Source organism: Ammospiza caudacuta, chromosome Z, assembly GCF_027887145.1.
Source record: "Ammospiza caudacuta isolate bAmmCau1 chromosome Z, bAmmCau1.pri, whole genome shotgun sequence".
NCBI lineage: Eukaryota > Metazoa > Chordata > Aves > Passeriformes > Passerellidae > Ammospiza > Ammospiza caudacuta.
In genome coordinates, this window is record NC_080632.1 from 69401453 (window position 1) to 69415518 (window position 14066).

General features: G+C 35.6%; 1 protein-coding gene across 1 annotated transcript in view; it reads right to left on the reverse strand.

The window, feature by feature from the left end:
* Positions 1–14066, reverse strand: part of MCTP1 (multiple C2 and transmembrane domain containing 1) — a 215830-nt gene that overhangs the window by 103322 nt on the left and 98442 nt on the right. Inside the window, exon 10 of the mRNA XM_058823353.1 lies at positions 9796–9889. Within this exon, the coding sequence (XP_058679336.1) occupies positions 9796–9889 (94 nt within the window). The remainder of the gene's footprint in view (positions 1–9795; positions 9890–14066) is intronic.

A 14066-nucleotide genomic window follows, 5' to 3' on the forward strand; every position in this document is an offset into this window, starting at 1 on the left:
CACATAATTTGTTTCATACCTTATACAAATGACAACAAAATCAATACTTAGACAAAGCTGTCCAGGGACCACAACTCCCAAACTGCAGTATTGATTTTGACTACACCAAGGGTTAATATGCATATTATGTGCATATTATTAACATTAATGATAAAGAATAACTGTTTTAAACACATTGTGAATTATAGTTAATTGATGTTTACCTCCTCTAGAAAATCATAAACTGCTGAATATTTCCCATTATCTTGAAAAATGATACAATTGATTAGTCAGCAGAAATGGATGTACCACACATCTAAAGGTTCTTTTATTTCACAATCTAGAAGGTGATAGGAAATCTAAACCATTTATATTATTCGTTCTTTAGCTTTCAGTATTTGAAAAAGAAACACACAGAAGACAGTTAAAATAACAAGGCAGCACTGGCACAGCAGGTGGACTACTGTATCTCATTTTTTAAGGCATTATCAATCATATTTGCATATGATGGTACAATGTGAGTTGAACATATTAAACATATGCAGACACAGTAAATGACATTGAAGCATATACATGCCATTTTCTATTAAGAAAGAGAGGGTGTTTACTACATTTAATTCTCTTCTGTGCCTCTTGGCATGCACTTTTTCAAAGACTCTTCTTACAGATTTACATGGATGTCAATCAATAATATGTAGCATTAATTGTAGAGCTCCTCAGTCAAACCAAAGACAACCGGTTTTCAGAAATGAAAAAATCCCTCACTTAAAGTCAACATTTCACACCTCCTTTCTCCTATCATTTTAAAATGCTACAAGAACAAATTTGAATAGAGGCAATATCATTACACGGTTCAAGGGTAGGTTCAAATACCATGGCTGACAAAGAGAAGTTTCCCAGCTTTGAACATCTCTGCTAAGGAATGTTGGTTTTATCATAATTACTTGTTTACAAAGTTTCCCCATGCACCTTCACCATTGCCTATTTCTTACATATGCTGAAACACTCATAGCCAAGCTGGGCCTCTGAAAGGCACCACTCATTGCTAACATGCTCAACATAAGATATGTGCAAACATTGTTAAGATACTAATCCAAATTAGTGAATGTGATCCAGAAAGACAGAAAGAACAACGCATGAACACTTGGTGAAACTTGGTATCTCTCTGTCATCTTTCAAGTTTTCATTATTAGAAAGAGTAACTGCAATCTTAATTCTCACTGACAACCTTGGCAACCTGCTGCATTTCAAGAGTGTTCAAAGTAATGAGATCATTCCCAATGAAAGCCTTAAGAGAGCACTAAAATAGGAAAAATTGTACTTAGGTCTCCTTGGTCTCTAGGAGGACCCAGAAGATTCAACAACACTATATTCAAAACCAGTACCTTGAGCACAACACACCCGAACAAAGGCAGCCTCAGATAATTTCTGTCAGCTAATGTGATTAGCTATTTCAAATATGAGATACAGAAATGGTTTTCCTTATTTTTTAGAAAAGAGCCACACATATTCAGAAGAGTGTCTGAAGAGTGTGCTCTCCCTCTAGCCCTTCTAAAAGTACACATAAAAAACTTTGATAAATCTTGTGCTGCCTATGCTCAGGCATTCCATATTACATTATCATGAACATAACTCCTTCCACTATAAACTAAACCACAACTGTTGTATACAACTGTATATAACCTGTCATGCATCAATAAATTCTACTAAACCCTCTGTATCTACTGAGGATCTTCCAACTAGCAATCCCTGCTCTGTGCACTTTGTAGGCCTCCAGCTACTAGTGCAGTGATTTTAGAGACATTTAGCTATTGATCAGACAGACATCCCCAGCAAACTTCTCAATACAATCCTAAGCATGTGGTCAGCAGTGTACAAGAATAAGACGGCCACCACCTGCCTAAGTACGCATTAAAAGTACGCTCCCAGCAGCACCAACACCGACACTGAAAATCTTGAGTATCCCATGACCACAGTGGGGCTGTTATCAGGCCTTACCACTAATTGCAGGAATTCACAGTAGAAGTAGGTAGTGAATAAACAAAGTACACCTTCCAACTTACTGAAATGAAACCTGCAGAAAACCTCAATACAAAGTTAAACAAATATAATTTATCCATTCTTTTGCTGTAACAGCTCATGCTTTTTGGTCTCTACTTGTACAGTCTGAAGGGCTCCTGAAATTTTAGAAATAAACTGCTAATTTACATAATATTCATAATTGGAAGGAAAAGCAACTTCTCTTTTGACAGATCTCCCTCACCTGTTTTCTTCCTTTACCCAGTACAGAAGTTGACTATCTGAGAATGAACTCTTGGAGTCTATTTTGTAATGTATGCCACCAGTAAAAAAAAACCTAAAGAGCTACCTATCTTTTGAAACTTTGAATTCTATCTTTATTTTTATCTTTGAAGCTTCTGAATTTTAGGACACGTGTTGCATCTAGTTCGACAGATATCCTTGTTTGCGCTATGCTACGTCTTTAGACAGTGCAAGACCAGAGCACAAACTCAGATTACCTTACTTAGAGCTACGAAGAGGATTTTACTTCAGTCAGCACTCTGTCCCTCACATTGCATATGATGCACACAATAATTTAAATTAGTCTTTTGCTTGTCACCTTATTTCTCAGAACTTCCATATGTCCCCGGATGAACTGTACACCATAACCTGAAATCAGCTCTCCAAAAGGAGCAGCAATGAGGAACTAGAGATGTGTTGCTTGCTGTTTTTGTCAAAACTCAAAGTCTCCCAAAGCCCAGGAAGTCCTTCACAAACAAAGTCAGTTGGCAGCTCAGATTCATTATCTGTTTTGGCTGGTCACCTAGACATTTTTCTCCAACAACAAAATATAAAATGCACTTTTTCATGATGGAAAAGAGGCCAAAATAGTGATTGATAGAAGCAATCTTAAAATATTTCAAAATTATGCTTCTCAAAATATTTAGAAAATCATAACAACAAAGCCTCAATCTCCACACAATTTCAGCTTCCTGGATTTTCTTCTCAAGTAGCCATAGCACCACACAGCCTGTGTTTTTTCTAGTGGAAAAATTTGAGAAAGGCCCATTCCATCAGTTAAAACACCACAGGACTTTCATCTGGCTCTCTGTTCTGGTACTCACAAGCAAGCACAAATGTATTAGGTGACTTGTGAACCCTTGTATCTTGACAGTCCCACACACACCACTGCAGCCCATCTTCCAGGCTGGAGGCGAGCTGGACTGTCCAATCTAGGGGGCAGCTAGAACAACAAACCATTGGGTGTCATCTCAAATTCACAAGAGATGGCAAAGACATGTGACCAATTCAGATGCAAGGATCTTTTATTTGTCTAGTTATGAACTTTACCTGAGTGTTAAAACTGTCAAACTGCAATATGATGTAACTCATATTTCTGGGCAGTTTATATAGGCCTTCCTTCAACAGTCTCCAAGGTGAAAATGATCCAACATAAAATTTTGATTCTTGGCAAATTGTTTTCAAGCAAAAATTATTTTTGGAACATAGTATTTCTTTCAAACAGAGACTTCAATTGAATATAACTGCACTTTCACACTCACTTCCTAGCTCCACTCGTATACAAAGCTGACTTTGATAAAAAGCTGTCAAATCTTAAATTTGAACAACTTGCTTGCCATATTTTGTACAAGTTCAACAATGATTTTTTTAATTTTAAAACTCTATTAAATGCATGCATTTTTCTCCAGAAAATTGCATATCATCTGCTCATTATCCACTTAATATTGTAAAATAGGAGACTTTAGTAAAGAGAAATATGGAAACATCTATATTTTATACAATAGGATGATCCTCTGGTTTAGAAAACACTTGTGTACAACAATAAAAATGCTTCTCTATCATCAAACACTGAAATTCCAGCCTGTAGGAATGAAAATGAAAAATCATAAAGGACAGCCACTATAGAAAGGTTCTTACTCTCTTAATTAAGGCTGCCATGGGCCTTTCCTAGGAATCGCCATTGATATAACTGCTCTTCAGAGTATATGCCAGCAAGAGAGCACATGGCAGATCTAGCTGTCCTCTGAAAAACTTATTGCATTTCTGAAATATTAACTCACAAGGGCCAGCAGATAGCTTTGGGTTAGATACCCATTAGGCCTTCAGAGATACTTTTGCCATTGCTATGGAAAACATACCTTGCCTCAGTATAACTCCAGGGAAACAAATAATTTCATAATTTTACCATTTCACAGTCCATTGAGTTACAAAAACTGAAAAAAAGTCAATTTCAGCATTAGCTAGTCCATGAACCCATTTTCATCAAATCACTAGCCTTATTCTAAACTAAATATTATATTGACATTACATTACAAAGCTGAACTAAAAATGCTTTGGACAGTTTAAAAACATAATAAGGAATTTCAACTGCATTTTCTACATTCAAAAGTAAAGTTCTCAAAACATAACTTCATGAAGTTCAACCAACTTTAACACGGCTATAAAAGGCAAAATATTTTTAAAATATTACATAGGCTATTATGATTCTCTCCTACCTCTGGCCATGCCTATCCATTACAGATCTAAGTCCCCACAGCAAAAAAGGCCTTTATTTTTTCAGAAGACAAGACAGCCAGTTCATGACTCTGGGGGGCAGTGCCACTCATGCAGACACTAATGTCACTAATGTTGTTCCAAGCTCCCTGCCAGCCAGCTGCTTGCAGCAGAACAGTCAGTCTGACCTTTGGCCAGGAGGAGGAATGGCTCAATAGCATGAGAAGCTGCCTTATCTAATGGATTAAGTACAGAACCCAAGTGAAATGCCACCTTTGACAAGGCCTTGCTCTGTTGGCCTTAGCTGAGTCAGTTAACCTTTCTTAGTTTTCCATCTTTAAAATGGGAATTATAATTCTACTCTATCTGTGATGATGCAAACGTTGCAACACACTGATACCATGAATGCTTGAGTTATCTTACAAGGCAACTCAGTGTAATGCCATAATCAAGTTAAACTCATCTCCACAGACTACTTTAGAAAGAAAAAAAATCACAAGCCATCGTTTCATTGTATGTATAATTACAAATGTTACGGTTAACAAAAAATGTATTTTAATAAAATATCTTTCAAAAATATCTTTTTAAATCCTGTTTTTTCTATTACTAGCTAGAACTGGTACTTAAAAGCCAGTACCTTTCCTGTACATGATACTGGACCAAAGGCTTCAGGTGACCTATATGACAGGACTTGACAAAATGTTTTATCTACCACAGAATTCTGCCCACCTACTAGATTTTTGTACTTTGTGGAGATAGCTCAAGTGTATATTGAAATCTGTTTGCACTAATTGACAGAGCAAATTACTTTTGGAACCGTATTTCCAAAGAGCTTCTGAATTTATTCCTTCAATTTTACACGCATGGGCTTCCATACCTTTGTGAATTTAATGTTTGTGTTCATCACTCTGACATTTCCTAGCATTTGAAGAACCATTTCAAAGACCATTTTTGCACAAGTGATGTTAGAACAGTTTAGCAAGACAGATTTTAGAAAAGACATTTACATTTAGCAAAATTTTAACATAGACTTTTCTTAGAAGAGAGGCTGAATGCAGACATAAAACTGAAAAAAAAAGGAAGAAAACAAAAATCTGACTAATTTTCTATGCTTAGTTTCTCTTCTTTAGAGGAGGAAAAGCCTGAAAAGCTTTTGAAAACAAACCTAAATAACACTGAGCTCTTTAGTAAAATCTCTCAGACATATAAGGTTATGAAATCACAGTACTCGGAAAAAACACAATTGATTGATAACGAGGACAGAAATACAAATAAATTTACTTCTAATGAAGACTGAAGACACAGTAATCAAAGTGTTAAAAATTCATTTCATGCACATTTCATTTGCCTCTCAGCTGATATTTATCACGTAATTCTGTGAGAAAGTGGAGGCCTAAGATGCTCCAGATAAATGTCTCAATTAATTGTACAGAGGTAGCCCTCTTTGAGCTGAACCAGAGCTGTGAGCTCTTTATTAAAAGCACTATTCTGTAGCCTGTAACCTTGTTCCTTGACTCCTCTCTAGTTTCCAATTTAAACAAGTCCCCATGCGGCCCACTCTAAAGGGCTTTGTCTCCCTGTCATTGTTATGAGAGCCAAGGCATCCTGGAAGTGTGAAATCAGACCTCATGAGCTGAACGGTTCCCCAGGGAACACAAGACCTCGCAGAAGGTCAAAGTCATGGGCTGGACCATCTGAAAGCGTCTGATCGCTGGTCTGTGACACAGCAAGAAGGGTGGGGGCAGGGGGAGAAAGAGCCAGGGGGCTAGAATTGAACACATCTTAATTAAAGCCCAAATACTACAAAACAAGCTATTTTCTAGTCAGGCCATCTTATGGAGCTTGAATTTTGCTCTTGCTAATGAATCGGAGTTCCTAAATATTATTCCTTAAAAGCACAGCACGTTTGCTGAAATCAATCAAATCTGTGGCACACATTTTCCAATCTGCTTACTTTTCATGAATGATGAGGCAGAGATTTTGAATTTTATTTCATGACACAAGGAGCAATGTATCTGCCCCAGTAAAAGAGATGCAGACACTGCCTTGCAAAGCCAGCAGCCTTCCACAACTACCCACCATCTATACCTGACTACGCTGCAGAAAGATTAGATATATCTGACTATTGCCTAAACCTAAACAATGTCACAGTGAAGGGCTTATTGTTTTACTACCTGTAATTTACATGGATTAGGTGAAACCCATGTATATAATGTCAGAAGCCAACTGTCATGATGAGTCCATTATACTTTAGGTTTTACTGAACCACCAGAAAATCTCTTCATATCAAAGGATGTCACTGTAGGCACAGCACCTATCCTTTCAGGGCTCTACAAGCAGCCAAATCCTTGAGAAAGTCTGCCAGAGATTTCATGAGCAAGCAAAGACTTAGGGAAACAGGAATATAATTCTTTCTAACTCAGGATTTAGGGAGAAAAAAAGTCATGCACTGAATAGCTAAAACACAATGGAAAACTCAATTGGAAGGTTCTTCTCAGACAGAGAAGGAAAAATTAAACTTCATTCTCTGTATCTTCTCATTCATTAGATTACACTTTCAAAGAATTTATACTAAATAATACATCATTTCCAGAAAGGTGTATTTGCTGTGACCACAATTTCCAATAGAATATAATTTTGCATTGGTGGAATCCCTAGAACTGTGTATTTATCATGGAACTACACTGTTTTTCTGGGGGAAACAGCCTCAGAGACCAAATAATTTTCCCAAAGGCCCTGGTCCTGAAAGATACCCAGTTTTTCAGCTCTTGTGAAAACCAAGTTAAGCTTTCAAGCACCAGTGGGGAGTCTCTCAACCCCCCAGTGGTTCTTCCTCTCATAGATCTCCTGGCAAGTGGGTTGAGTGAGAACTCTGACTGTACTTTTCTGGGGTATTTTTAATATCCACTTATGGAATGTTCCAGCAGCACAGCATTTCAAAATTGGTAAAGTCTACTTGCTCCCCTGCCTACAACTTAACTGAAATTTCAGCTCATCCTGGCACATTATTCTTTGCATGTACATGTGAGGAGGGTTGTAAGCTAAGACCTGAACCATCACCCTTAATCACTCTCTTTAAAAAAAAAAAAAATCTGTACTAACCTTAAGGATTTGAAGCACACTGTCCAACATTAGGCTATTGAAAGTGAAGGAAAAAAACTGCCCTTGGCTATCAACTGTTTATTAAGGGCTTAGCTAAAGTGACCTACTAGCATTCCACTAAGGGAGGCTATGAGCTTTCTGAGGAAAGGAGTAGAACTGGAGGTTTCATTAAAAAGTAATTTGTGCTTTTTACTCCTTCATTCAACATGAGTCTCAACTGCTCTTTATTCACACAGAGTTAGTACAGTATTACAATGCTGCTCAATGCATGGGACAAAGGAAAAATTTCACATTTTGAAAAGGGGAAAAAATTCCTTGCAATCATAGCAGGACTGATGGCTACTTAAAAGATTACAGAAATCTTTTTCTCTCTGTGCTTATGTTTAAGAATGGAATATTAAGGATTTTAAAAATCTATTCAGCTCAAATTAATAAATTTTGATTTACTACCTCACATGAAAAGATTTCTGGAAGTGAAATGGGGTATGTTTAGCAGGAAGGAAACAAGAAGCAAAAACAGATACTATACAGTTGTTCCAGCTGCTTTTCAGACTCAGGGGCAAAAGATTCTGAAAACTCATTACAGAAAGATGTGCAAACTAGTCCATAGCTTTTACTCATAGAAGCAATCCTTAGTGGTGCAAGTAACACCACCGATGACAGCACACTAATCACTTAGTTGAATAAAGGTGGGTCAAGTTTTTACACAATTTTTGCAAACATGATTCATTGACAATAACCAAACACCTACTTTATTTCTCACTATTACAATTTGAAGTTTAATTTTAAATGAATGACCCGTACATAACTACAAGTTACTAAAAATAGCTATAAACTACATTAGCAGATAATAAAACCACTTCATCTGCTTTTCAAAATTCTCAGAATTTTGTCCAGAATATACAAGATTTCTGTCACATCTGGAATGTGCAGCCATCTTACATCAATGTGTATCAATGCTTTTTCTTACTAACAAGGGAAGATAGTGAGTGTCCTTCCCCATCTTCCTGCCTGTCATCCTAAATACAATGTCTGAAAATTTTTGGTAGCTCTACACATCTTTAATTGAATCAAATATATATCCAAAAATAATGTTCAACCAGCACAAACAACATGCTGTTTTGGAAAAGCTGAAGATTGAATCAGGTCAGGGACTAAATTATACTGTTTGCCCCGAGTAACTTAATCTCTCTCTCTGTTCAGAAAACATTGGATTATAAAGTCAAACCAGACTTTAGAAGCATTTCTACAACCTCACCAAAAATAGAATCTGTTATTTTGTGTGTCACAAACTGGATGATCAAATGTTTGCACTGATAAAATGTTTGCACTAATACCTTGTCTGAAATACTGCTAGTCATGTTAGTTATCACAAAACTACTAAAAATTAAGTAGGTTGCTCTATATCTGCTCCTTTAACAGAACATTTATTCTAGTTTCCTTTTACTTTCTTCCTAATTTTTAAAATTTTCATTATTATTTTAAATCCGAGATAGCTATTTTCTGACACAGATGCAGCTCATTTTGCTCCATTCAACTCAGGCAGTAGGAAGGTAATCACCTAGAGCAGATGGACATTTCTGAAGAAATATGGTCAGTATGGCTGAAATACTTTTTCTTTATTTTGCAAAGCAACGTGTCAAATTAATTATTCAACTTATAAAATAGAAAATGTGAAAAAAAAATCGTATTTCCCTTATCTTATAAAGATAAGCAGTAGCTACAGCAAATTGCATTCAGTTGAAATGCCTGAAACCAACAGCAGCTCTGCTAAATATCTGACAGATACCAAGTGGTTCTTTTGGCAACAATTTTAAAGTAGTATCTAAGTCTGGAACCTTTTATTTGCCTTGTACCTTGGAATTTAATGTTGATAATTTTGTATGGTGTCATCTACTAAAATAAAAGAAGTTTCTTCTATGTAATATTTATAGGATGTCTGATGGAGAAAAATTTATATTTCACCTTTATCAGAAATAAGCTACTTAGGGCTCTGCTAGCATTAGAATAACTTGCTGCCTTACTTACAAAACTTTTGTTTGTGTTTAGATTTTTTTGTTAATGAGCAGAAGGTGGAAGTGCACAAACAGAACATAACCTGTAGATGAAGTTTTGTTTTTAGCATTTTTTTTTCCCAGTTCTAAAATCACCAAATATTACTACGGTATTCAGTGTCACAGAAATTAAATTAATCCTTGCCTGTGACATCAGCTGCCATCAATGCTTCTGCCCTGATGACCTTCACCTGAAGAAATCCCACATCGCTGATGTTATGGAACATCATCATTGGACTCTAAAAAATAATAAAAAGAAAAATAATTCTGTATTGCAAAAGAGACAAACCAAAAGAAATATTAATACTCTCCTCCCTCGCCCAGATGTAAGTTACTGTAATTCTGCTTACATACTCAGACTTTTAAATATTATTTGCTGAAGATTGTGCAGTTGTTTGCATTTCTTCCTATATTTTGCAACTTTAACTTATCAATGAAAATTACAAAGGAAGAGTTAGAATATGATTGATTAAATGTAATACAAATTCTAGTGAATTAATCCCCTAATACTATGGAAATAACTGTACTTCAAAATTTGAAATTATAGCAGTATATTAAGAAATTAAAACAAAAAAAAGAAACAATGCCTCTCCCTGAATTATTTTGCAAGAACTATGTTCACATTTTCCCTCTGATGGCTCCAATATTATCTTGAGCAGTGACCTAGGGACGATACAGATTTTTGTAGTTGACTATTACATGCAAGCTTGCATATACCTATATACAAGCTTGCATATACACCTATAATAAGCTTGTGAATAACATCAGCAAAAGCAATCAAAAGAGAATAACAACTACTTAATAACTGTCATAATAATCACATGCAGAAAAGGTAAAAAAATAATTAAAATATGTTTCGATTCCACAGCTCTTAACAGAAATCATTATATTTTTTGCATAAATTTCTTCGATATCTACATGTATTAAGAGGAAGAAAAAGAGTTCACTACACTAACACTTGCATTTATTCATCCAACACAGATTTAGAAAGCTTATTAAAAACTATGTACCACTGCTGCTCTTTTTTCAAGTAACTAAAACTAACAAACTGGGAGTATTGCACTAATTAGGTGTGACATGCTATGATTCTCAAACTCTAGTTTTTGGTATTACTTAAAATTTGTGGAGTTTTAAATGATAAAACATTGAATGCAAATTTTGTTCATAAATACTAGCCCATACCTTTATTTTGAAATATTTTAAAATTCGGACTAATGAATTTAGTGCCTATGGTCCTCCCTAAAATTGTAATGTGGTGAAACTTTTTCCACCGCCTATGAAAATGTCCAGATTTCTACAAAAAGCAAGCATCAGGGAAAACATCAAATCAACAATTACTTAATTTATTACAGAAGCAAAATTTACTGTTATGGGAAACAAAAATAAATTTAATCACTGAAAAACCCATAGATGCTGCTTAAATGAAATACTAAATGTCAGCTTGCAAAGCTAGTTACGCTTTTGCACAGAAAATCTACCCATTAAGATGTTAGACATACAATATGCATCCCTGTCTTTCTAATTAATACGACAATTCTAACAGTTACATCACACTGATACTAATTTCACAAATGCAAGCTGACCACTTACTGTTTACAGTGAAGATTTGACCTTGCAACATTGAACTTAAAAATCCAATTCAGTGTAGTAGCTCATATGTTACATACATGCATTGTGTTAAAACAGGGTAACAGAGAATAAATTTCTACCAATTTTAATAAGATAATCATCATAAATATTACTTCAAAATACTGGTGGTCAACTTCAATCAGCACACGCTCAATCCCCTGCTTATGTGCTTACAAACTGAGGGTAGCAGAGATGGTATTACAGATAGCACTGGTGTAATTCAAAAGCATCTTTGCATCCCTCATTTATTATAATGATGATCAGGGTTTGGAAGCTTCTTATCAGAACTAGTCCCAGAACAGCGATAATTCTGCTGTAAATATGCATGATGAAAATTACAGGACTTACAGAAATGTTTCTACATTCTACCCAAGTTTCCCAACAACCAAAACAAACACCAAGATGTAGAAATAAAACCAAGCAAAAACCGAATACAAAGCAAGACAAGCAACAGCACCCACTTCCTATGATGCCACACAGTCCCCTTTTCCCAAATTTCATCCTGGTTAGCTCACTCTTAAGGGTGCCAGTGCTGTATTTTGCTTTGCCGCCTTTGTTAGAATCCCACAGAATTTTTGAACTTTTATTTCCAGAAAGTAGCTGGCTTAGATTCATTTACTGCACATAATGACTGGGGAGACTGATGAAAATGAGTACAATGCCACGACAGAGGCTCTTGGAGAAGCAAATTACTTTAACACATTACTTTAAATACATAACTTTAAGTAATGATTTAGCAGACCATATTCTGTCTTCTTATTTATGATTATTGTTGAAGGTATCAAAAATCCACATAGTTTCTGAAGCCTAGAATTTTCATAGCAGAGGAATCTGTGATTTGCTGGGAATCTTTTCAGCCCTCAATAGATGGGAGAAGATTGAAATGCTCTGGAGATGAGTCTTCTTTATTTTTTTAATGAAAGGCTGTATAATATATTTTCTGTATGGCTGCAGCAGCTGTCAGGAAGAGCATCTCAGTTCAGCTCTATTATGGGAGAAGCAATACCCCATCCCATGGCATTGAGATACACTGAGGGGCTAGTACTGATTGACAGCTTGTCACCATGACGTCTTATTCCATCTCTGTTATGGAGAAAATTAATGTCACACCACCAGCCTCATGACTCGCTGTCATCTTAGAACTGCTCACCTTTTATCAATGCTCTAAATAACATTTCAAGCCCATCGTCTCACAGTGGACAATCTGGTCAAGGGACATTAAATCGGATGACTGTGAAATGTCATAATAAAAATGGAATGCTAACAACTTCTCTAAACTAGCTCCTCTGGTTTTTAAACTGTGACAAGGGGGACCATGAGTTCAGCATACCAGTTCTGAAAAGGTCATACAATCTCTCTTGGTCTGTACCCATTAATGTGCCCCCCTCCTCACCCCGAAAGGAATTAATCTTTTCAGACAATCGTGGTAAAATAATGGTTCAAACAGTAATGCCTATTTAATTTGTAAGGCTCTGATGTTCAGCTACAAATGGTTAAGTGACAGTAATAGAGTCATTTTCTAAGGCTATTTGATCTGATGGCAAGGTCAGCTCATTAACTGTTTTTGGCTGTAGAAAGGGTGCAAAATATATTTCTCAAATAGAAGCTAGATTTTTTTAAGAGGAAATAAATCCAAAAAAACACCCACTCAATAGGGAACTCTACATCTTGCTAATTACACATGTTGTCTTTGTATTAGTTCTGAAGTGCAGGAATGAACACCGAAGTAAAATTTAACATCAGTGAAAATAAACTACTGGAATTAAGTTAATCCTGGTAATTTCTTTCTTCTGCTAGTATTTTTAATAGAAACAGTAGAATTTATCAAAAAAGTATGTGAATGCCACAATTTTCAGAAACACATAATAAGAAACTCATACCTCTGCAATATGAACATCTTTCTATAATTTAAATGTTTTCAAATGCATACACCACTGTAAACGTATCCTTATATTTACAAGGAAACATATCCTTGTATACAGGAAACAGGAATAAACCAGATCAATCTTATGCCACATAATTATGCTTTACACTGGGGACAAAAAATTGAGGATTTAGGAAAAATTATTAACAGTACAGTCGCAACACATTTCTATTATAGCAGTATATTTCTATACTGCTACTGAAATAATCAAAACCATCAGTATCACTTGTCTGCCATATCATCACACAGAATAAGCCACAGAAATATGTTACTGTTCCTGTTGGTAGCAGGAACTATGGCACCTCAAAAACATATCCATCAAAAAATTATTCTACTTATAGACATCTACTTTGACAACCACAGACTGTCTTGGTGGATTCCAAAATGTACAGTAACTCTCTTAATTGTAATTATTTTTCAGAGATGGCGGACAATACCTTAGCCTTCAATTCATTTTGGAATATTATATTTAGCTTCACTAAGTCACCTCTATTAAATTGTGTTTATCATAATAACACTATTGGTGTATGAGTTGTACAAGCATTAGCAGACAGCTGATTCAGTGGAGATAGACAGAATAAATTTGCTGAAGCACACATCCTGCTAATCTGTTTGAAGAATATTGTACAGCATTAGTACTAGGACTTCATGTTATCTGCACAGCCTGATAAGGTACATCTTTATTAAATTCAGTTATTGAAAGGATGTCCGTCATGGAATAGGAATATTTTAAAATCTCAAAAATAAATTAAGCAGCCTCTTTGATAGTCAGAGGTTGGTTTAATGGCTGAGTGTCTAGAGAAGCCCTTCTAAACACCTGGCAGCATTGTACAATAAAAGCTTTGTAATTGCAAGTGGAAATA